The 26022-nt window shown below is 36.8% G+C and overlaps 2 protein-coding genes across 3 annotated transcripts; one reads left to right on the top strand and one right to left on the bottom strand.

The window, feature by feature from the left end:
• The first annotated feature begins 845 nt into the window (after positions 1 to 845).
• LOC121948463 (tectonic-1-like) lies at positions 846 to 13726 on the top strand. Its single transcript, XM_042493862.1, has 14 exons — positions 846 to 1138; positions 2568 to 2685; positions 3455 to 3588; positions 4626 to 4783; positions 4889 to 4991; positions 6426 to 6538; positions 8263 to 8283; positions 9440 to 9574; positions 10005 to 10130; positions 10556 to 10644; positions 11531 to 11668; positions 11760 to 11913; positions 13278 to 13409; positions 13512 to 13726. Exons 1-14 carry the CDS (start codon positions 847 to 849, stop codon positions 13656 to 13658), a joined length of 1860 nt encoding a protein of 619 aa, XP_042349796.1. The 5' UTR covers position 846; the 3' UTR covers positions 13659 to 13726.
• A 6-nt stretch (positions 13727 to 13732) lies between these two features.
• Positions 13733 to 25884, bottom strand: hvcn1 (hydrogen voltage-gated channel 1). Of its 2 annotated transcripts, none has more exons than XM_042493864.1 (6): positions 25777 to 25884; positions 23258 to 23440; positions 16296 to 16400; positions 15989 to 16220; positions 15404 to 15516; positions 13733 to 14252 (listed from the first exon to the last, which is right to left on the bottom strand). In XM_042493864.1, the coding sequence occupies exons 2-6, from the start codon at positions 23429 to 23431 to the stop codon at positions 14196 to 14198; spliced, it is 681 nt and encodes a 226-aa protein (XP_042349798.1). In that variant the 5' UTR covers positions 23432 to 23440; positions 25777 to 25884; the 3' UTR covers positions 13733 to 14195. The 2 variants fall into 2 exon arrangements, with proteins under 2 accessions (XP_042349798.1, XP_042349797.1); XM_042493863.1 differs by having other exon boundaries at positions 23258 to 23472; positions 25777 to 25880.
• Positions 25885 to 26022: the final 138 nt, after the last annotated feature.

The following is a 26022-nucleotide window of genomic DNA, read 5'->3' as shown; positions in this document are numbered from 1 at the left end:
GGGTTGAGATTAGGCTTATTGAGCAGTGGGGTGACATGGGCTTGCTTAAAAGTAGCAGGAAAAGTGTCAGTTTTTAGGGAGGAATTGACAATGTGTGTGACTGCAGGTTTGATAGTGGGCAGGATGGTCTGCAGGATGCGGGTGGGTATTGGATCGAGAGGACATGTTGTAGGTTTTGAGCTCAGAAGAAGTCTGGAGACCTCATCCTCGGTCAGAGGAGCAACTCATTTGTCATTTGATAATGTAAAGGTAATAAATTTAGAAAAATACATGTGCTGTTAACATGGTTATCTGTGAATGTATAATTACATTTTAAAACAACAGGGTTTTGGGTCTATGTATGAGATCTGTGTTTAAAAAAAAGTAAAACCAATGAAAAATTGCAAAAACACATTTGTAAGAGAAGACTTCTGCTGTGCTGAGAAAGTCATGGTTAAGATCAAATGAAGTCTTAACCCTTTAAAGCCTGAGCAAACTGGCTTGATTGAGCAACAAAATAAGAAATTAGCTGAAATCAGCAAGAAAGTCAAAAGCCTACAAGAATATTACTTGAAAACTAGTTTAAAAAAAAAAAGTAAAAGAATATATTTTTGTAACATAATTTTATATATGTAATTCTGATAAATGGTTATAAATATGTTTTTCCCTGTTATGTTATGTTATGTTATGTTATGTTATGTTATGTTATGTTATGTTATATTTTACATGACATTACATTAGCTATGGTCTGAGCTATCTGGAGTGGAGCAGTGCCTTCCTCGGACAGCAGGTGGCGGTAATGCTTCAAGCAGAAACACATCAGCGGAACACCAGAAGAAGAAGAATCCTAGCAACGGTTAAACAAAGATGGCGCTCGCAGCCGCCTTACTTTGGTCTGTTTTGAAGCTCTTTTGCTTATTTTTGTGGTTCTCAGCCGTCACTACGAACGAAAGTACAACAAGCTACAACTGGAACACGACGTTTGGTGAACAGAACGTCACATACAACGTTACTGACAGCTATACAACTGTGCAGCCGACAGAGTTTGACTGGACCACATCGACACCGAGCTCCAGCAGCACACCGCGGACCACTGAGCCGAGCCTTCCCGCCGAGCCGCTGCCCCTCTCCGGCCGCCTGCTCACTCCTCTCACCGGCGGTAACGACACTGTTTAACCCTCTTAAGTCTTCGTGTAATAGCTTAGCTAATAGCTAGCTAGCTTAGCTCTGTGCTTTATAAAGCCTCTGTGGTTGATGGTTGTTGTAGAGTATGTGCCAGTTAGTGACAAGTCATCAATCGACAACTCAAAACGAAACAAATAAATGTGTTCCTCTGGTGTTCATCCAGACATTTTTAAACTGAGATATGTTAAAATGGAGTTTGCACATTTAACTGCACACACACACACACACACACACACACACACACACACACACTCAAACAATATATGCAATACATGCTTACTGTATGTAAACATTCTGCATCGTCACATAAAGATGATGTGCTTTGAAAACAATTAAATATACAATAAAACAAATAATAGTAGCGAATAATAGCCTTAGCAGGCTTATTTTTGGGACAGGGGCCTATTTATGGGATGGGCTATTATTTCCTGTCACACAAAACTTGCTCAGCAAAGATGGGAATACAATTAAATCATTTATTGAATCTCTCAAGACCTGAGCAAAAAAAATTTGCCTTATTTTATTGAAAAACATGGGAAGACAAACAAACAAAATAAGAAAGTTGCAAAAAAAGAGATCTGTAGATGTAGAAGACTATTTTTTCAAAAGTTTGGGAAAAATGTCCAGTGAAGTTTATTCATAATTTTCAGGCATTTTTTCCAGATCTTTTCTTGCTTTGAATTGTTTTTGTTTGTTTTGTTTTACTTTCTTGTTTTGTTTGTTCACTGTGCTGATGTAACCTCCTTTTTGGTGCTTCTGGTTTCAGTAAAAATAATTGAATGATTGAATTGTAGAGAATCCTGCATGGTAGTATTTTATCTATATTTAGAAGCAAAGTATTGTTTTTTTAACTACATAAATTATTAATACTGCCAAGTTAAATAAAACTTATGGTAGTCTACTCAATCAATAATATCAATTGCTTTTTCAGTCCACTAGATACATTTTGCTGATGATTAAAGTAAGACAAACTTTATCCTAATAGATTAAAATAGATTCCTTTAAATGTTTTCCTTAATAGGATCTGAAAAAAGTAATAAATCACAAAAGATAGAAATATATGTTATAATACTCAATATATCACAAAACATTTAAAATCACAATGATATTGTATAGTGACCTAAGTATCATGATAGTATCGTATCGCGGGGCTCTGGTGGTTCCCCTCAACTGGTTCATACTCAAGCATACGTAGACATATCCCATATATTATAGTAAAATGCATATACACACATTTCAGACACATGGCCATTTAATATATGTTAACACAGGATATCACTAAACCAAGGCCATATCTCTATAAGAAGAAGGTGTAGGCAGGTAGCTTTGTTCAAGACAGGTGGATGAAGCAGCTTTGTTTAAAGAATGTCTGTCTAACCTGAGTGTTGCTGTGTGTGTTTCAGTTGACAGGTTGTGTCCCTGTGATGAGCACAAGGACGTGTGTGATGTCAACTGCTGCTGTGACAGAGCGTGTAGTGAGGAGGTGTCTCTGTTCACCGGCTGCTCCGTGGACACTGTCAGGTAAGTGTCCAACCTGGTCCACAGGAAGGGGTCATACTGTACATTTCAGTCATATCTTTAAGAATAGATTTTAAGGTTCTTTTAATTGTTTTTAAAGCTCTTATTGATTTGGGGCCGGCCTCCATTGCAGACTTTCTGTCATTCTATAATCCCTCACAAGCTCTCAGATCTTCTGCTGTTTGGTTTTTAAATAAGCATGATTATATACACAAGAAATTGGGCAGCGCAGCTTTTGTTTATTATACTCCAAAATTATGGAATACCCCTCCGAAAAACATGTGAGAAGCTGTCTCTGTGAACATTTTTAAATGAAAAAAAACATTTATTTAGTCTGACTTTTAATTAATGTAACTCTAACTGTATTTATTATTTTACATCAATTCTCATCAGTTATTTTTACTGTTCTTACTGGTCTATGTACTTTGTACTTTGACTCTTATATCTTGTTTATCAACATGCCTTTTGATTGTCTTGTTTTTTGTGTTGCATTTATTTTATTGTGAAGCACTTTGAGCTGCATTACTTGTATGAAAAGGGCTCGATAAATAAAGTTTATTATTATTATTATATCATTATAAAATAAGATTACTTCATGAAGCACAGTTAACTTGTAAATTAACCATATCTATAAATGAAATTGTGTGCTTGCTTGTGGACAGATTGAATGATCTTTTTTGTCTGTTGTGTATCAGTATGAAAATTACTCTCCAATTCAACGTGTTTATATCTGTACAGGCTCATCCTAAGTGTTCTTTTTTATTTTTTGCAGCGGCCCAAAGCAGCTGTGCAGCCACGATGTGGCGTCCTACTCTTTAGGGACAACAATGGACGGTTACTCCGAGCTACAGTCGGCTGTCAGGAAGGAGACTAATTATGACATCTTCTGCATTTACTCACAGAGCCGTAAGTCCTGTTCATTTAAAGTGATGTTCATTCGGATCAAAAATGTTTGGTTTCACAGTAGGGCTGGGAGATATGGGCTAAAAATGATATTGCAATATTTTTAGGCTCCATCTCAATTCACAATATATATTTGGATGTTTTTAAATCTCCTCAAAAGTAGGTCATTAACTGGTAGACAGAATCATTTTTTTTAACTAGATTCTCTCTTTGATGTGACAATATTGTAGAAAGAACATATACACTTACACAGCACCATTTTTTGATCAATAATCATAAGTGATGTGGATATAATGATTAAGTGGGTAAAGGCAAGTTTTAAAACAAGTAGAACTGTCTGATAAGTTGAGAAGAGCACATAACTTTACTGTAATGCAATGTTTAAAATCAGGAAAAAACACCATTTATTCCATATCGTCATCTAACATATCCAATATTGAAGAGGATATATAGACTCATATTTCAATATGATATATCTTTATATTGCCCAGCCCTATCTCACAACCCTGTTTTCGTCTTTTCTTGATTGATTTCAACACTTTCATCTCTTCCAAACGACAAAAAAATAGCAGCAGACTTTTAGAATATTACAAAAACTTATTTGGCGAAACCGTCTGATGTGATATGAATATGAATTATTTTTGCTTGTTTGCTTTTGTTTCTGTCTGTGTTTGTTATTGATGTTTGCATTGATATTATGATTATTTATTATTATTATTTACCATGATCTTTTCAGAATGTCAGTGATCTGTGCTCTCATGTATGTTTTTGTTGTTGTTTACCTGACATATTTTGTACGTTTTTATAAAGTAAAGCTGAAAGACCTGCGACTGAAATATTTTCAAAGACAATAGCACTTAGTACTGAAGTCTTACGCCAACTGGTCGGTATTATATGTAAACTAACCTAAATTTAAATGAGTCTGGTGTTATTTTTCTAATTTTCAGAATACAGATATTTAGAATATCAGTGTATGGCCACTGATTTAGACCACAGACAGAATGCAGTCATGTCACACAGTTATTTTTGATTTTGTCCAGGTGTTGACGGATTCTCTCATCCCTCGCCTGCTCTCCCAACTGACAGGAACTTTGACTCCCTCTATAAACAGTTTACCAGCTTTATTTTCGGCTCAGAGGAGAGCTCAGGTGTGCCGGTGTCTGCTGCTGCAGAGCTCCAGGTTTCTCCTGGATACAAGGCAAGTCTCTGCTTTAAAGAATTAACTCTTGTTTGTCTCACACTGATTATTTGTAATTATCATGAAAGAGCGATGTTGATTCTGTGCTGCTGGTTTCTGGTTCAGTATGGGGACGTGATGGTGACAGCAGGAGTGAGGGGACAGAGGGGGACGCTCCTGCTGCCAGCTCCTGGTGTCACTGCTGACTGTGTGGACAGCAGTCCCGCAGGTAACTTCTGTGCACTTAAATGTGGAACAGTGTCACTTTTGCTCAGTCATGGCCACTGTGGCAGTTGTGTGACAATTATTGGATAATAATAGATGCTTAAATGGTAAATGGACTTACATTTATAAAATAAAATGCAGTAGATTATAGATTAACTAAATGCACCCTGTGCAATGGGAAGTTAGCATGATAGTGAATCGAATAAGATGCTTTATTCAGTTAATTCCACGTATGAATGTTTTAATAAGTGAGAGGTTTGACAGCATACTTAGCTGACATTGGTAGCATGCTAGCTGTGTAACATATAGAGTGTATTCATAGTAATTAATATGTCTTATAACAAAATATTTCACAAAACTGTCTACACACCTGGCAGGACAGCCTCTACACTCATGTCATCATGCATCACTGGTTCTGTTTTTGTCACTCTGCTGCTCCATGTGCATATTTCATAAGGGTGGACAGCATGTCTGTGGTGCTGTTTGAAACATCTGTAGAGAAATGCATTTCTGTACATTGAACACAAGAGGGTGTACTTATGTTAAATTACAGAAACAAAAGTGTTTTGAATGAGGCTCAAAGAGTTGTAACAGATGCAAAAATGCAAAAAATTCAAACGGTTCTGAAAACTTCGAATATTGACAAAAGTTTTGGAGTTGGTGTGTAAACATGGTTGAGAGGAAAATATTGATTTGGTGTACAAAGGCCTTACCACTAAGCTGTTGACCTGTAGATGTTTAATCAGCCTCAGTCAGGCAACAGCAGCTGAAGCCATTCATGCTTTAAACAATAATAATAATAATAATGATAATGATAATGATAATAACAATAATAAACCAAAAAATGCTTCATGTTGACCTCTGCCTTGTCTGTTTGATTTTGTTACCTTTGGTGGCCTTATACAGACAGGTAGATTTTAATTTGTCCTCGCTTAAACACTGATGAAAACTGCAGTTGCAACACCTCAACAGTGTCATAGCACCTCCTAACAACACAAGGATTTTATATTTATGATTGGACCTGCAGTCACACTCATGGATATGTCACCTGACTGTTCTCATGATACAACCTACAACAGACAGTACAAAGTGCAACAAACAAATGCAATAACACAGTACGCAGTAAAGGTTTGAATCACAGCAGGGAACATGTGGCTTATACAGCAGACTTTCTGCTTCTTCAGAAACACACGGAGAAAATACTTCATGCTTTTATTTAGTCATATTAATATACTTTTATTTTCACATGCCATTATTTTTTTAAGGTTTCTTTCAAATCTACAGCTTACAGAGTGCTTATTTGTTAAGGAGTGGTCTGACATTTTAGGAAACAAGCCTCTTTACCGTCTTATTATTGTAATTTCGTATTTCAAACATGCTTAAAAGAAACAGTGTTTCTCATTTTATATGTGTGTGTTGTTGCTGTGTGACTTCTCAGCGTTCCTGAAGGATCAGAGCAGTGTGTGTTCCCGCCGTGTGGTTGTGGAGCAGGACTGCAGCTCTCTGGAGGCCCTCAGCATGGACACCTACACCGACATCCTGCTCTTTGCTGTGAGTCCCATATTTACTCTGACACACACTGCTGCTGCGTCCACCCTCAAACACTCCTTAAGGCCAGGACACATGCCCCGTCTTTAACTGCCCTACTCTGTGACAACTTTAAAAAGTGTGGAGGCATTTAAGGTTGCTAAGCAACCGTAACCAGCACTGTATCATAGCCTGCTGACCAGAAATCCTGAGTGCACAGCCGATGTTCTTCCAGCAGTTGTTTTTGGAGTGTGTATCAGGCCTAAAATACTGTCCGTGAGATTGTGAAGTTAAGGGTGGCCTTGCACTTAAATCATTCACTTCTTATCCATAAATAGAATGATATTTACAGATGAAGAAAAATATATCCTCTGGCTGTGATTGGTTTCTTTCACATGACGTTCAATGCCTGCTGCAGCATTCCAAAAGTTAACTCTGTCTCGATGCACAGCCTTCGCGCCCTGAAAAACATGCGCTAAGGAAGCTAGCACGTTGTGAGGCATCACTCTTGCCTTTGGAGCCCTCCTATAATAGAAACAATAGATTTCAAGGTACAAAAAATGTGGCATGTGTTTAGGCTCTTAGGAGTTATTCACACACGCACAGGATTTATCTGAAAACAGCTTTTTTTATGCGTTTTGGCTTTTTATCCACACACACACTGTGGATCTTTTGTAAAACTGTTCAGTTTTTCACAGACTGTTTTCAGTGTAGATGTGTAGAGAAGAGTTGAGATGTGACAGTGTGTGCTGTTATCTCCTTTGTCAGACGTCACTAATAATATGACGGATGTGGCCAACACAGTGCTGGCTCTAACCTTTCTAACAGGAGTTTTGAGATATGTAAAGTTACTGTTTTCACTATATTGAGGAACAGAGACGTCAGAATGACAGAGGTCACTGCTTCAGAAAGCCTTCTGGTAATAGCTTTTTCCCAGGCCTATAATTGACCAACAGCTTCTTCTTTTTTGTGTATCTTCACGGTTGCAGTTCTATCACCGCCTGGTAGTTTGACGTGCTCTTCACAGCACTTTATTTGTGTTTAGGGTTTTGTTTTTGACAGATTTTTTTTTTATTAAAACAGTGCATGTGAGAGAAAAATACCTTGTCTGTGTGGACAAGACTTAACTCTCTCAGACATCATCAGTGAATGATTTTTAATACACATTAGAACATACACTGAGATTAAAGGGACAGTCTGCTTAATTTACAGCACACAAGTCTTTTGTGTACTTAATAGCTGAGTTAATTTTTTAAAATATTATTTTATGGGTTTTATTTGAAAGAGCAGTTTTAGTGTGAAATGGGATAGAGAGGGGATGACATGCAGCAAGAGGAGGAGTTGGAATCAAACCCGTGGCTGCTGGGGTAAGGACATAGCCTTTGCCTGCTCTACTAGACGAGCTACTGAGCGCCCCAAAGAAGTCCATTTATTGTTGTAATTTACGTTTTGGTGGGCTCACTGTTTGTCAACCTTCCATTCTGGATCTGCAGCTTTTTTCTTCTACCTGCTACACTCATGGACATTTACAAGAAATATCTCTGGTAGCTGGAAATGATTCCGGGCCAACTTCTCTTTTTTTTTATTTTTTTTTTTTCACTAATTTGGTAACATGAATGTTTGTTCATAAGCACAAGATCAAATGAGTTCCTGTATTGAAAATGCTGAAAACACAGAAAAACTCCTCAAATAAAGAATCAGTTAATTTTAACATAAAGATGCTAAAATAAATCTTTTTCACTCTACAGGGGAAGACTGAAGATGCTGCAGTGAGTATGCCTTCTTTTCTTTCACTCTGAAATGGTCCGTTTTTAGTCCGTTTTTAGATCCGTATTTAGTTGATCAACACAAAAACTGACAACTATTTTAATAAGCAAATAATTATTTCAGTCCAGTAAGAAGATTAAAAGCTACTTCATAACAAGACTTTTGAAATAAAAGTAATCCAAAATATTGCCTTTGTATTTGTGTGTTAAACTATGATGTGCAGAGGTCTACAGTATGTCTTTACACTAAGAGATATTTTAGTTGATTTATTTAGTCAGCTGATACAGATGAAGGTGCGCTCCTGGATTTAGTTTTAGTTCCCAGTAGGGCCTCCAAACTCCGTAATGACCTGATGGAAGTTTGGGAATATGCAGGTGTTATTGGGTGCTTTAAAATAACAGAGCAGTCTGTGTAAACAATTTTCACATGAACATGTCTAACTAGGAAATTTAGCAAGACGCTGGCATACCTTTTGCACAAATAATAGACAGAACCCCCAAAAACATGTGACATGCCACATACTGCAACAAGTTTGCACAGAAAAAGTTGCTGCAATGTGAGGACAGGAAACATTTTTACATTTACAGAGAAGAGGGAAGTATTCACATAATGCCCCATTTGCATCATCACCACATCAAAACAATTTATTCAAAACATACTGGTAGACTTGTAGATTGTTTAAAATACTCCCCCCCAGCTTTCATTGATATCCATACATTTAAGGATGTTATGAAAATCAATCAGTCAGAACATGAAACTTAATCTGTGCTTTAATGACCCCATATCTGGCATATCTGTAAGAGAAATGGACAGCTGCATGGAATGTCCTGAAATATGACTTAAGGTCTGCAGCCATGTTAGCAGCTCTGTAACTTGACTGAATGATTTTTTGGTTCACAATTATAATACAGAGAGCTAACACATGCTAACTAGTACTGAATACAAAGAACAGCAAAGGCTGATGGGAATATCATCAGTTTAAAACTACCGTATGAGTGGAACATGAATGTCTGCAGAGATGTCTCAGTCTGGACCAAAGCACTGAACTGATAGATCCACCTGCATTGCAATCCCCAGCAAAATACCTATGTAACTGCAAGATTTGGGGTGGATTTTAATAAAAGCTGACTAATGTGCATGTTTGTGATGCTGTTGGAGGTTGTTCGTGTGGACGTGGCTTCAGTCGTCCTGCAGTCTGTGGATGGGACTCAGACAGAGCTAGAGATCAGCGGTGGAGAAAACCTCAACTCTGTTCTCCTGCAGCCGAGCCTCTGTGCTAACGTGGTGCTGAAGGTGAGTCAAACACACTCCAACACACGACTGTCTGAAGGGACCCTCCTGTAGTTGAGGATTAAAAAAGCTGCAAATGTAAAAATATTTCAGGTAGAGCTGGGCAATATATCAATATACCGTAAAACTTCAGTTCAAAGCCTGAGCTTTTATTTGCTTAAATCGTTGTCATTACGTGTCATTCTGTGTGCTGTCATCTGCTGTTGTTAGCAGCTTTGTTTGATTACTAGTTTTCTTAGCTTACTTTTGGCTCTGTGTGTGCCTATGATGATGCTGACTGTGGTTGCTTGATGACACTTGTTCTGTGTGGTGTTATTATTTAATATTGCACTGGGTGGTTTGTAGCTTGTCAACGGCGTTTTGCGTTGAAGTGCCTGAGTTAACCCAAAAAGTCATTGTCTTTTGAACTAATAAGAAAAAATTTGTCTCATAGGTTGCCTATGTGATCAGGTACAACCCAGCAGGAGAGATAGTGAATGCGTCTGTGTCTCTGGTGCTTGGATTTATCCGTGAAGCAGCACTGACCCTGCAACAGGAGTTCCACATCACATTTGTCAAGGTAGTGTCTCAACTTGAATTGTCTCCCTATCATGTAATGATGTCAAGAAATGGGTTACTTGAGATGATAATTTAGAGCTTCTTTGGCAGAGGGGTCAAAGCTTCTGCTGATGTCAAAACACAAATACAGTGACAAATGAATCAAAGCGCTGTACAAAAAAAAACCCGCTTACTTCATGGAAGAGCACCCTTCCCAAGGGTTTAAGTGTGTCTGATCCTGTTTTTTTTTTTTTTTTGGAGAAAAAACTGCAAAATGATTTTGTAGACTTACAGCAGTGAGGGGTGGTAGAAAATATCCACACATACATTTTTAAAGCTCTGATTTAGTGAAAATAAATTAAGTCCTGCGCAAACTAAAAATGTACAAAATGTTTGTTTTTGAGACTTAATATTAGTAATTTGTTTTATCTTGTGTGTTTTCAACAGGAGGATGGGGAGGAGGTGGCCGTTCACTACAGTGGAAATCCAGGTTATGTGGTTGGACTGCCTCTTGTGTCAGGAACAAAAACAGCAGAATATCCTTTACCTGCCTGGACGCTGGACTCCCCTCACCTTGACTTGTGCTGCATTCATGCAATGTCAGTAGGTCACAGTTTCCAAGTTGGGAAGTCATTCTTCCGACTTGTTTGTGTGTTTCAAGATGGTAAAGTGGGAACAACATGGAAGCTACAAAGAGGATGGGTTGCATTTTAATGCTAAGAGCATTTAAACAGGATGTCGATAGCTGTTCCCAGTTTATTCATGACAATTAAGAGTAAAGGAAACGAATAATGTTAGTCATAATTTCAAAGATATGTATTTAAAGCCACTAAAATATAGCTTGAAAATATCTTTACTTGACTTGTTTTCAGGGTTTATGCGAAACAAAATAAAATTTATAACCAATCTAGGTCACTATACATAGACAACAGTTAATATTAATTTACATGTGATCAGAAATTGATATTTAATGTGTGAATTAAATAAAAAGTTTCTTAGCATTGACCAAACCTTGATTTTTGCCCGCCACGTTTAGGAATTTATGACATCGTGTCGGCAGCTCATGCTATAAAATTATCTCCGGGGGGGTGCTGGTTAGGTCCGTTTGTAAAGCATGCGTCCCATATTCAGAGGCTCCTGTCATATCTCTAGCTGTCCTATCAAATAAATGCTATGAAAACTCCAAAAATATCCAAAATGAAATTATCTCGTTTTTTCCAACAAGAGAGGCCGTTCAAGTGAATTTTCAAAGTGGGAAAGTCGTCGTTCCAATTATTCCGGCATCACATGAATGCAGCCTCATACACAGTATGAATCTGTAGCAGCAGCAAAGTGTTAAGGCTTCTTTGAGAGAGTTTGATGAGAAAGAGATATCCTGATGTTCTACAAGGTCCGGGGTTTGTCCTTAACAGTTGTCCTCACAGGGATCGCTCGAAGCATCGACCCCAGAGACACACTGTCTCTTCTCCACAGTGCCGAGGACCAGGACTGTCTGCAGGGTCCACATCAACGCTCCCCTGTCCTGTTCGGTGTGGACTCTGTGTCCGGCTGCACATTAAGGCATGACAGCCTTAGATTGAAAAAATCTAGTCACTATGGTCAGGTTCAATGCTTCCCGATGTCTTAACACATCTGTGTCTTGTTTCTGCAGACTGGAGGATGCTGCCAACTGCTCCCTGGTCTTTCAGGTGCTGTTGGATGTTCTGAGAGGACCGCACCGTGCTCTCTATGTGGCTTCTTTTGGAAACTCCCCATTAGAATATCCACTGGACTGGGTGCCAATCATGAGCAACTTCAATCCTGCGGTGAGTTTGAAAACAGAAGCGTCTCAGGTCTAGCAAAATCCTGTTTCTGACTGATGAAGTGTCAGGGCCCATACACTGTTGTCCTTGTCGTCCCAGAATACAAGCACAGGGGAAGAATACATTTAGTAACGGAAGTACGTCCGACTCGTGGTCAAGATTTATCCAGTTTATGATATAGACCAAATTACAATCCTAAGTGTTTGTTTAAAATAATCTAAGGGTAGAAAACCGCTGCGTTACATAGGCCTACATACAGGCTGATCAAACAGCGCTGAGTAAACTCTGCCTTCATTAATTTGTTTTAAGCCGCCTAAATAAATCAGTATCAGTTTATGTGTACTCTATATATTTAGAATATTTTCACCACTCTACCTTGCTGTAAAACACCCCTAACCGATAGGGATTTGAAGCTGTTATATCAAAAACACCAAAAATATTCCAATATAGTGTGCGATTAAACTGATATTTATTTTTTTAGGTGGCTAAAATACGTTTTGCTGCGGCCCTGTCCACAGCAGGACATTGTTTAGTTTCTGTGCTTATCAGAGGAGGTGGGTGGCTGTGGTGTGATGTTTTTATTTAAAATTTTTATAAAATACTACCTTTTCAAGTTGTATGTCTCTCACCTAAGCCAGATTTAAAAACACAAGTCCCTCTTCAGTGCTTTTTTTTAAAATGCCTGACCTGTTTTGCAGCTAGCTTCTCTGTAAGGAGGCGGAATAACGTTATAGAGTTAGGCTATATTTTGATGATTGAAAAATGGCACAGCCATTTCACAGCGGCCTCTTGACCTCTGTCCTAAAATGTCTGATGAAAATGGGTTGTGTTGCTACCCATGACTGTGTGATTTGACTGAAGACAGTCTGGTAAGAATTGCTTTTGTTAAAATGTACTTCAAAACTGTTTTGAAATGCAAAAAAATGGAATTGAGAACGTGATTAAAAAATGTGAAATTTAGCAATCAATTAAAAAAAATAATTTCACAGATCTAATAATTACTAATAATATCTGCAACCATGGTCACTCTTTGTTTTCTCGTTAAAAAATGAAATGATGGGGCGCCCGGTGGCTCAGAGCAGACACCCCATGTACTGTGTCCCCTTCTCTCTCTCCCCTCATGCTATATCTGTCCTATCAAGTAAAGGCATTGAAAAAGCCCCAAAAATATCTATAAAAAAATATATAAACAAAATGTCATTCTGTTCTCTTGATTATATTCAAGTATTTTTTAAGGACCCAAGTGAAGAAATGTTGAATTTGACAGTCAGAAATTTAAGTTCTGGGATACAACTAAAATTACTTCAAGCATATTGTATGAACTCTGTTGAACAGACAGCAATATGCTTTATGTTTGTGTTTTGCAGGAAGCACAGAGTTGCAGCATCCCGCTGTCACTTCATTTAGAAATTGAATGGACCAAATATGGATCCTTGGTGAACCCCCAACCTCAGATTGTAAGCATCAGAGAAGTCATCCAGAGCAACACCACCAGTCTGGTAAGACGCCCTTTTTCATAAAGACTTTAAGATTTCAATACAAAAAAAATGCCATCTGATGATTTCCCCTGTGTCTGACGGTCCTGTCCTGTCCTGCCACAGGACATGTTGTCTGGAGGCAGCAGCTTCCTGCCAATCAGGAGCTCTGTGGCCTTCATACCAGTTTCTGCCGCTGCTCTTCCTGGTTACAGAGCCACGCCCACCATCAATGCCAAACTGCCCTTTGACTTCTTCTTCCCTTTTGTCTGAACGCTCCAACAGTGCTCCTGTAAATTGTGTGAATAATGTATATAGGAAGTTTGTACAAAGATTATTTAACAAACTTTTTTTAATAAATGAAATCAATTCATTTATTTACATCTTTGTGTTTTCTTTTTTTCTACACAACGTTAAGTACTTTTAAATTTCACAAAGCAGATGTACATTTAACTTTATGTACAGTTCATCAGTGTGAGGAATGATACAAATATTTACTGTGAAATTAAGGCAGCGGCCTTGTAGCTTTATAAAGTAGCATCCAGTAGCATCTGAATATCTGGCTTTCATTCCTGGCTTCCATCAGTGTAATGTCGGGACACCTGAATATGGATTTACTGTTACAGTTACTCAAAGAAAAGATTTACAGGTAATGTAGCAACGCTTAAGGATCTGTGAAAAAGTAGTAGGAATATTGAAATTAGGTTTAAAATATAAGTTGATCATGGAATGTTCTGTTTAAAAAGAGTGCAGAAAGGTACGTGATATAATGACAATAAACAACAGCTCCACAGCAGTAAGCGCAATGAGTTAGGAGTCTATGCCGTTCTTCTTCAGGAGAGCTTGAAGTTTCTGGTTCTCTTGTTCCTGAGGGGAGATGGAGACAGACAGAGGGACAGGGTTCATACACACTTTTACCAAGACAATTCAATGACTTTGAGGCAAATTTTCAAGACTATACATTCTCTGAAATAACAACTGATACTTATTATACAGTAGATATAGTCAATGATGTTATTCCATTATTCTTATTTTTCATGACTATATAATAGCTATTTTGAAAATACATCATTTTCAAAATAATGAATTAGACCTTATTAAAATATACCTAAGGGACTATTTGTTATTGATAAGAGGGGAGGGGATGGTGCAAAATAATGGAAGGCATGTCAAACAATTTTTAAGCATTGGGGGGGACTCATTCTTATGATTTTGGCTTTGGGGATGGGGGCATATAACTTTAAATGGCTGTATGTTTAATTTATCTTGCCAATGATTTTTAAAGAAAACAGGCCCGTGGGTTTGGAAGGCATGTTTTCTTTAAAAATTCTGTCCATTCTTGTCTTTAAAATCTTTGGAAGTTTCCTTTTTCATTAAAAAATGTTGGTGATTTTTGAAGAAAACATGCCTTCCAAACCCATGAGCATGTTTTCTGAAAAAACAAAACAAAACAAAAAAACCTTTAAAATGATCATTGGATTTTAAAATTACCAATGGTCCTTGAACACAATGTGTTTTGCATGGTATATTTCATTTTTCAAAACTTTTCCAGGCCTGGAAATAACTATCTGCAAATTCCATGACTTTTTCCAGGTTTTCTGTGACCGTATGAACCCTGGAGAGAGGAGTCAGTCTGTTGTTGAACCTCACTGGTACATTCTGAGAAAAATAAAGCCACGGCCACAGTACCCAAAAAACTGCAGTTCCTCAAATGGCCACTCGAGGCTGGCTCCAAGAGTGCATTATTTAAGGGTGTGGCCCTTTGAGTGACAAGTGGGTGGCATCCATTGGCAAGTCGCTGCCAAGGCAACAACAATTAGGTAATGAAACCATGGTGTAACGTGTGACCCCAGATTCACAGGTGTCAAAATGTCTCAGTTACAGGCCCTGAGGACACCACAGATATAATTCCTTTAAATAATAATAATAATACAACGAATGCTCATACAATGAATTTTTCTTCACTGTAGTTCATGTGAACCTTTCTGATCTGGTACAAAGCAGCTTTTGGAACTCACCAGTTTATCACTGCGCTCCTGTAGCTCTGTGACTCTTTGAACGAGGTGGTCATAGCTCTCCTTCAGCTTGTGGACCTTCTGGTCTGCACGCGTCTTCACTGAAACCAGGATACCTACAGGGAGGTCCATAGTTTCATGATCAACCATGGGTCCTAGTAAGTATTATTTTTATGTATTCTGTATTTACAAATTTAAATAACGATATTTAAAAACTATTTTACCAAAGATGTATTTAGCCATAAATAACATTTTTTTTGCTTGAAATGCTTCTTTATTAAATGTATATAATTTTGTTCTTTTTTCTGTGAGTGTGCCCCACAGATTAGCTACTGAGACTGCCAAATGCCAGGGCCGGATTAACCTGCTCGGGGGCCCTGTGCAAAAAAAAAAAAAAAAAAAAAAAAGCTCTATAGGTCCCTTAAGAACCAGCTGGTGGAAAAAAGGAAAGAGTTTACAATATATTACAATCCAATATAACATCATCACAAACCGCCTCTACAGATACTACCACAGTAGTACAGTATTTATTAGGAGGTTTTTTGATGAGGTGTTTGTGTACATGCTTGTAGACAAAGTGCCACTGACCATTGATAATTCTCGCCACCCTCCAGAGTCGCAGCAGGATGAGGAGACTCATCCCAGTGAAGGCCTCTTCAAGGAAGATGACCGCGATGTCCAACACGAAGGAGACCACCACCACCACACCATCAAACACCTCAAACTTGTGCTGGAAGAACTCCAGACGGTAAGCATACAGCTTCCCAGACAGCTCCACCATGAAGAATGTGAGAAGAGCCAGGCTCAGGTAGTGAAACACCTGCAAAAACACCTGTCAGTAAACTGAAGTATAGGAAGATAGCTTCATGTAAGTAATCTGTAATCTGTGTCCTACCTCTGGAGCAATGTGGCCATGTTTCACATTGATGATGGACAGATCTATCAGCACCTCCGCCAGAACAAAGATGGCATCCAGGACTACCAAACACACCACCAACACCTGGAAGCAAAGTCAGACAGTTGGTGCTTCTCAGAGTCAAAAGAGGATCCTGAATTGGCTGGATTTCAAGGAGGCTATGTCATTAAAACTCTATTGATGACCGAGTCCTTCCCTCACAGATATATGTGTGTATCCTCAGTGTTCGTGAGGTATCCACAGTTTGTTGGTATTGAAGGCGAGGCTTCGTCAGTGACGCACAGCTTGGGACTTGCCAGTCTGTCCCACTGTGTGCTCACCGAATATCTTGCCTAGCCTCTGTCAGACCTGACTTGGAAGGACCGGTCCTACCATGGAAGCATCCTTGACTTTTAGATGCACTGAGACACATGACACACGACACATCAAACCTCTGACTGAAATGTCAGCAGTAGGACTGTATTTCTGAGCCTTGTTAAAACTGTAAAACTTTACATGGAATTACAAAACAAATCATCGAATATTTGTTTTGAACAGCAAAATCTGATTCAATTTAAATAATTCTCAGTCAGGTACAGCCCTATTATATAGTACATCAAAAGAAAAATCCAGGTTATTGTATGTTGATGATCAAATAGGAAAATGTCTTAGTATGGTATGTTAAGAAATTACACAGCAAAAATTTTAGTATACTGTGGAATAAAAAATGAATGAAGTCCTTGTATAGAATGTTATGACATAATGTTTCATTAAATGACGAAAAAGTCCTGAAATATTTTGTGATGGAAAAGTCATAGTATGTCATGAAAAAAAAAAAAAAAAAAACATATAAAAATATATTATATATATATATATATATATATATATATATATATCACATATATGTATAGTTTTAGTATTCTAAAACACACATTGTAAAATATGTCATTGAAAAAATGATGAAAATGTCATAATATCGTGGGTCTATTAAAAGAATAATTAAAAATTAAATTTGAGATTAAAAAATTATTTAAATAAAAGTCTTAGTATACTTGTCGTTCAAGACATCATAAAAATGTCAGTGTCAAATGTTAAAAAAATAATTAAAACGTCATAATAAAACTTTATAGTATATGTCGTCCCAAACATGATAAAAACGCCATAGTAAAGTATGTTGTCCAAAAATGACCCAAAATGGCATGCTATAATATATCGTCAAAAATAACCGAAAATCGCTCAAAAACATCATGGTATACCATGTCCTCAAAAATGACCCCAAAACTTCATAGTTTGGTATGCCATCAAAAATGACTGAAAACGGCCCAAAAACATCATGGTATAGTATGTCATCAAAAATGAACCCACTATGTGGTAAAAAAACAACCAAAAACATGACACTATTACGTTTTCCAAAGTTCTTTTGACATGTCATATTGTGACGTTTTGGCTATATTTTCTACATACTATGCTATGACGTGTTTTGACGTACTATACTATGATGTTTTTGATTGTTTTTTTCGCCGTTTTTCTTTTCAACATTCTATACTATGACGTATCTTGAAATGTTATTTTATGTGGTTTTTAGCTGTTTTTTACATGTCACATTTTGACATTTTTCGGCAAACTATAACGTCATTTATGGTCGTTTTTTTCAACATGCTATATGATGATGTTTTTGGCCATGTTTTTAAACATTCTAAAGTATGACATATTTCAGCATGCTATGTTATGTTCTTTTCAGCAGTTTTTTGGACATGTCATATTTTGACATTTTTCGACATACTAGAGTATGGCGTCTTTGGTTGGTTTTTTTTGACATGCTATATTATGATGCTTTTGGCCATTTTTTTTCATCATTCTATACTATGATGTGTCTCAACATGCTATTTTACTTGGATTTCAGCTGTTTTTTGGACATGTCACATTTTTACATTTTTCACCATAGTATATTATGACATTTTCGTTCATTTTTTCGACATGTTTTATTATGATGTTTTTGGACATTTTTTTCGTCATTCTATACTATTCTTCTATAGTGTGGCGTTTCTGGTCGTTTTTTTTCAACATGCTATATTGTGATGTTTTTGGATGTTTTTTTAACATTCTATACTATGATGTGTCTCGATGTGCTATACTATGGGGTTTTCAGCTGTTTTTAAGACGTCATATTTTGCCTTTTTTTCGACATGCTATATTATGATGTTTTTGGAGGTTTTCTCATCATTCTATGCTATGATGTGTCTCAAGATTCTATTTCATGTGGTTTTTAGCTGTTTTTTCGACATGTCATATTTTGACATTTTTCGCCATACTATACTATGGCATTTTTGGTAATTTTTCCAACATGCTATATTATGATGTTTTTAGGCGTTTTTTTTCGTCATTCTATAGTATGATGTGTCTCGACATGCTATACTATGTAGTTTTCAGCTGTTTTTTGGATATGTCATATTGTGGCATTTTTCAACATTCTATAGTATGGTGTTTCCGGTCATTTTTTTGACCTGCTATATTATGATGTTTTTGGATGTGTTTTCATGATTCTATACTATGACATGTCTCAACATGCTATATTATGATGTTTTTGGACATTTTTTAAAATCATTCTATACTATGACGTTTCTTAACATGCTATACTATGTGGCTGTCAGCCCTTTTTTTTGCCAGTTCACATTTTGACATTTTTCGAAATATTATAGTATGACGTTTTGGTCAGTTTTCCTACATGCTATATTATGATGTTTTTGCATGTTTTTTCGACATTCCATGCTAAAATGTCGTTTCTTTAAACATTGATCAGGATGGGGATAGGAGCCACAGGACGGTAGTCATTAAGACTAGACACAGTAGACTTTTTAGGTGCAGGAATGATGATGGCTGTCTTGAAGCAGAAGGGAACAGACTATGGTGAGAGTGAGATGTTGAAAATGTCACTTAAGAGATTAACAAGTTGATGGGACAAGTTTTTAGTACACGTCCAGGAATGTTGTTGGGGCCGGCGGACTTTTTTATATTCACTCTCAGCAGGAATTTTCTCACATCTCTGCTGTGGTCACTGAAAGTGGCCGGGTCTCTGGAGGCAGAGTAGACTTCACAGCTGAGTCCTTATTGAGGATGTCAAAGCGAGCATAAAATGTGTTCAGCTTGTCCGGCAGCATGGCCTCACATATGATGGGGGCGCTCCTGCTTTTGTAGCCTGTGACATTTTGAAAGACCTGCCACATGTCTTTAGTGCTGTTGCTGTTAAGGTCTCTTGCCAGTCTCTGCTGATGTCTCCTCTCAGCCTTCTTGATGCCAGCTCTCAGTCGTGCTCTGGCGATGATGTTTTATTTTCGGTAAATTCGTTGTTATATTAATCAAGTAATAAAAAAAAATAATAGTAAGATCAATTTAAAAAATAATCGATTGATTAATAAAAAAAAAATCGATTGATTATTCGATAAAAAAATAATCGTTAGGTGCAGCCCTAGCCACATACTATACTTTGTCATGTATTGACATGCTATAGTATGTAGTTTTCAGCCCTTTTTTTCATCATCTCAAATTTTGTCTTTTTTTGTTGTATAGTATGTTGACAAAAATGACCCCAAATGGCTAAAAAACATCATAATATAGTATGTAGGGCTGATTATTTTTTTTATCGATTGATCTATTAATTTTTTTTTAATTGATCTAACTATTATCTTTTTATTACTCGATTAATATAACAACGAATTTACCTAAAAATAACATTTTGTCATTTATATTTCAATATTTTATTTAATCATCTTCAATCACGGCAGGGTATACACTGCAGAGCATTATTCCCCAACAAAAATAGTCCAGTCTTAACTGGTAATCTGTGTTTTACAGTCTGATATAAAGTTTGTTTCATTCAAGTAAAAGGAATGTAGTGCAATCTACATTTAACAATCCAACACCAACACCAAAAGTTGTATGTGTGTGTGTGCATGCGTGCGTGTTTGTTTGTGCGTGTTTGTGTGTATGTATATGTATATGTTTATATGTATGTATATATATGTATATATATGCTGTTGTTTTGTTTATCTGCATGTGTTTTGGGATTCCTCTGTGTTTGGGTCTTTCATTCTGTTTTTCCTTTCTGTCAATGCACTTTGTAAACCTGTGTTTTGCTATATAAAAAAAGTTATTATTATAATATTATAAAATGGCCCACAAACGACCTTGTATAGTATGTCGTTTGACAAATGACCCAAAATGGCCCAAAACTGTCCTAGTATAGTATGTCATAAAAAAAATGACCCAAAATGGCCCAAAGATCTCATAGTATAATATATCATCAAAAATAACCCCGAAATGTCATAGTACAGTATGTCATCGAAAACCACCCTAAAACGTTTTAGTAAGGTATGTCTTTAAAAATGACCTAAAATGGCCCAAAACTGTCACAAATTAGTATGTCATCGAAAAAGACCCCAAACATCATAGTATAGTTTGTTGTCAAACACAACTGAAAAAAACTGCATAGTGCAGTATGTCTTCAACAATGTCCCAAAATGGCCCAAAAACATTGCCGTATAGTATGTCATTCAAAAAACCCATAAAAAAATGTCAGTGTAGTATGTCATACAAAAAAATGATAAAAATGTCATAGTATAGCATGTCATTCAAAAATGGAAAAAAAATGCATAGTACATTATGTTGTCCAAAAAATGGTAAAATCATCAGTACATTATGTCATCCAAAAAATTTTAAAATTTCATAGTACAGTATGTCATCCAAAAAATACTAAAAACATCGTAGTATAGTATCTCATCCACAATATGATAAAAAAGTCAAAATATAGTAGGTCATCCAAAAAATCATAAAAATGTCATAGTATAATAAGTCTTCCAAAAAATGACAAAAACATCATAGTACACTGTCTTCCAAATATAAATAAATGTCATACTATAGTACATCCTCCAAAGTGTGATGGAAATGTCAAAGTATATTATGTCGTTCAAAAATTGAAAAAAAAAGGATAGAATAGTATGTTGTCCAAAAAAAATTGAAAACATCATAGTACAGTATGTTACGATAGAAACAGTATGGTATGTCGTCCAAAAAATAATAATAATGTTGTTGTATAGTATGTCATCAAAAAAAGATGAAAGCGTCATAGTTTAGTATGTCATCAAAAAAATGATAAAAACGTCAAAGTATAGTATGTTTAAAAAAAAAAAAAAAGAATTAAAAACATCATGGTGTGTCTTCCAAAAAATAAAACAAACTCCATGGTACATAGTCTTCCAAAAATAAAAAAAAGTCATCCTTTAGTATGTCCTCCAAAGCGTGATGAAAATGTCATAGTATTATTATATTATATTATATACATAGTAGTATTATGTCATTCAAAAATTGAAAATAAAAAGAAGTTATAGAACAGTATGTTGTCCAAAAAATTTTAAAACATCATAGTACAGTATGTTGTTCAAAGAACGATAAAAACTTCATAGTACGGCATGTCGTTTAAAAGATGACAAAAACGTCAGCGTTTACTTTGTTATTCAAAAATGGTAAAAACATCCTAGTATAGTATGCTCTCCAGAAAATGATAAAAAATGTCATACTATAGTATGTCATCCAAAAACTGATAAAAATGTCATAGTATAGTGTGTGGGCAAAAAAAAATGAGAAAACCGTAATAGTATTTTGTTCAACAAATTAGAAAAACGTCATTGTATAATATATCATTTAAATTTATTTAAAAATGTCACAGTATAGTAGGTTTTCCAATAATGATACAAATTTCATAGTAAATTATGTCAAATCTCACGGTATAGTATGTCGTCCACAAATGAAAAAAACGTCATAGTATAGTATGTTATTCAAAAAAAGTATGTAATAATAATAATGATAATAATTACAATCACATCATGAGGTACAGGGCTGAGAAATATCTTATATCTTATCAATATCTTATCGGTATTGTGATATATGACTAGATATTGTCTATTTTGAATATTTTGCAGGGTTTCCCTAGCATTATACCAGGGGTGCACCCCTGAAAATAAGATTCCCCAAGAGTGAAATCAATTTTTTTTTAATTTCATATATCAGCCCCAAATCACAACAGAAGTCATCTAAGGTCGCTTTTCATATAAAATTGGTGATGATTTATCTGATTTATGTTTCAGTCTGTACTGCGTCGCTGTCAAATGTTCTCCTCTTCTTCTTCTTGGGCAGGGCTTCACCCTGATGCACACACACACACACACACGCACACACACACACACACACACACACACACACACACACACACTCACAGTCAGACAGAGGGTAGAGCGAGCAGGGAGCATTCTTCATGTGTTTGGTTTAGTGCACTGTAAAGCAGTGCAGCTTTTGCGAGTGATACGTCACCTGACAAACACTGATAGTCTCATGGAGAATGGGGAATTATTTAAGTTTTCTTTTTTGGTTGGCAATAGGGGACCCAGGGAGGGGTCCCTCGGGAAACCATCCTCATCCCCCAACCAGTAAACCAAGGGAAAAGACTGTTTTGGGTAACTTGAAATCTGAAGTGTTGTCTTTTCCTGGTGTCAAAGGCTGCATTAAAAATGGAATAATTTTCTAAACTTACCAGACTATTCTAGATGTTCTTATATTTGTCTTTACCAATTTAGTAAATTATATCCAAATAACTGACGATTATTTATCAAAATTGTGTAAATATTTTGTGAAAGCACATGATACCTACAGTAGTGCTGCAAAATTGATATTGAGATTATTTGTGTAAAAAATATCATGATGATGTATTTGTTCCATATTGCTCAGCCCATTCATGGCCCCCTGAATCGGATGAAAATTGTGAGATTCCCACCAGCATCTCGGGCTGATGAGCATTATGTGTGTATCCACATCAGTGACATTGATGTGTGGAAAAAACATAAAACATTGCTTTCAAAATGATCTGGCGTTGCCCTAGCCACGGATGCATTGAAGAGACTGGGTTGGCCTACCTGGAACCGTTCGGAGCTGTAGAGTCTTTGCAATGACTCCCTGAAGGTCAGCGTTGTTGGAAACTGGCCAGTGGCTGGACTCAGCTCCTCGCTGGCCGCGTGCAGCTCTACATCCTCCCACTGGAGCGGCTCCTTATCGCCCACAGTGGTGAAATAGCTCAGGTACCGAGCCATGACGGCAGGCTTTAAGACAAGAGTGAACCACCTCAGCTCACCTCAGAGGGAAGAATGGAAATGTTCATTTTAATTCAAATGTAGATGTCATCAAGAGCTGCACGGCGACATTACACACCTGTTTCTCATGCAACTTACAAAATATTTTTTCTGTTATTTCAGAAAACGCCTTTGGCTGGCCGTGCAGCTCGTTAATAGCAAAACCAAATTATTAGAAAAGTTGCTGACTAATGCCAGTCAGTGACAGCCAGAGCGAAACTGTTTTCACCGTCAGCCACCCTGAGCTGTGTAATTGTCAGCATCTGGGCAGATTTCTCCATATGTTAGACAATCTGAGTTTGCTTCTCCTTTTTTTAGGTTTGCGACATGTTATTGAGAAAGCAAAGCATCCCAGTCTGTGTCAAAAGGAAGCTGGAGGCGACACACACACATACTCACAGTCCAAGGGCTACTTGCGGGAAAAAAGTCACGAGATTGCTCACAGTTGAGGTGGAGGACATCACCTCCAAATAGAAAAACCGTCCCACTCTTATAGCAGATCAACCCCCACTACATCCTCTTTCCACACAGTTAAATGGAATTAGGGCTTGGAGATTATGGAGTCTATAATTTACCAACCAACAGCTTTTTGACTCAAACAACACAGGTGAATAAGTCTAATTAGGGGAGACCGGGTTTGGTTGGCACACTTTTCACTCCTTTACATATTTCTCTGGTAAAAATATATCCTAGAAAATTCTACCCAGGTGCAAATTATGTGGAAATGAATGTGTTTTAATGTGCACAAATGTTTTCTACAATTAGGTGTCATGTTGTGCATTTCTTCCCAACAAGCCCAATCATAGGGCTGGTTGTCAGTATGCTAAAATGCTATAGTTATATTTAAAAAAGTTATCAATAGAAAAAAAATAGTACAAGAACCAGAAAACATTAACATTTAACAGAGTTAACTTTTTTGTCATACTCTAAATACATTTCCCTGATTCTGCTTACTTACTTTTACTTCAGTAATATTTTCAATGCACAACTTTAACTTGTATCAGTGTTTTCACAATGTGGCATTAGTAGTTTTACTATGGTAAGGGAACCGAATACTTCCCATCTAGCATCTTTTGGTTCAAAAACATTCTGGTACAATGCAACCAATGCAATGTTTTAGAAACATTTTCAGCTGCAACTTTTCTTTAAGTCCCAGGATGTTCTTCTTAAAGTTAGGGTAATGTTCTCTATAAACATACTATATATATATATATATATATATATATATATATATATATATTTTTTTTTTTTTTTATTATTATTTTTTTTATTTATTTTTTTTGTTAATATATCACATTACATTACACATTGATAAAAAAATTAATGTTCTGGAATCTAGGGCCTCAATAACAAGTTCTAAATGTTACATTGAAAATGCTCTTCCTTTGTTCTCATGTAACACTGTGGGAAAATTTTATAAAAAAGAACATTCTCTGATCTGTCACCTCTTATGTCCTCAGAATGTTGCAGTTATAACGTTACATCTTAATCACTATTTAACCTTACAGGAATATTATTTGAAATGACAACATCCTTAAAACATTCTTTGAACATTAAATTAAAATGTTTTCTTTAAAACATTATTGCAACTTGTAGGTAACGTTAGTCAATGTTGTGGCAACGTTCCCCTGTTAGCTGGGTATATCTTCCACTGCTGTCTATCTAACACAGTTATACAGTTGGACAAATCCACAAATCCACTTTCCTTTTTTTTTTGGTTTTACCTTTGATATTATAGTACCTTAACTTTTTGATGTTGTTACGTAGGAGTGCAGGTCGAGAAAGCAAACGTGTTACATTGATGTTTCTGTGACTTTCTCAGGACAGCAAAACAGCTGTGTGCCAACAAACCCCGGTCTCCCCTACAATACTACAAACAACACACCAAACGTAGATTTGAACCCATGCATCCCTCCACGGAAATATGGAGGAAAAGTGTTGAGATAATCGCATTTAAGGATGTAAATCTGCAGCACTCAGACACTTAAAGACACTAAAGTGACTTCTTCTCGCTTCCAGAAAATGCCCAACATTTCCCATCAGACTTTGCAGAGATTTAGTGCTGCAGTTTGTGAGGACAACCTGTCTCTGTCTACTTTAACTGCTAACTTTTCGCAGCTGTTGGACAGGAGGCTACAACTCGTGATAAAAACATCCGTTTTGGTCGTTTTTTTTGCCAACCAAGCGTTTTCACTGACAGTCACGTTAAACTGTGTGAGCTCCGCGAGGGACAAACGTTTTAGCGTGTCACGCCTGACGCCGTTACTTTGACCTGAGGAACAGTTATATCGGATTAGATGTCTTACCTTTTTCTTTCCACTTTGCTTCTTGAAGCGCTCTGATCCTCTCAAGCACAGAAGTCTGCAAAGTTCGAGCAGGAAAACTCCGCCTCCGCCTTCTTCAAACCAAACCCCGTCGTGGTCTGCGCACACAGCGTCCTGTCGAGCTCCATGTAAACACAGGGTTAATGTCGATTCACTAAGCTGTAAACATTATAGAAAAAAACCGTCATATTATTTATGATACACTGCTTATGTATAAACTGCCAAAAT

This window comes from Plectropomus leopardus, chromosome 9 (genome assembly GCF_008729295.1).
Source record: "Plectropomus leopardus isolate mb chromosome 9, YSFRI_Pleo_2.0, whole genome shotgun sequence".
NCBI classification, from domain to species: domain Eukaryota; kingdom Metazoa; phylum Chordata; class Actinopteri; order Perciformes; family Serranidae; genus Plectropomus; species Plectropomus leopardus.
The sequence above is the reverse complement of the archived record's forward strand: the minus strand, read 5'-3'. Positions and strand labels throughout refer to the sequence as shown.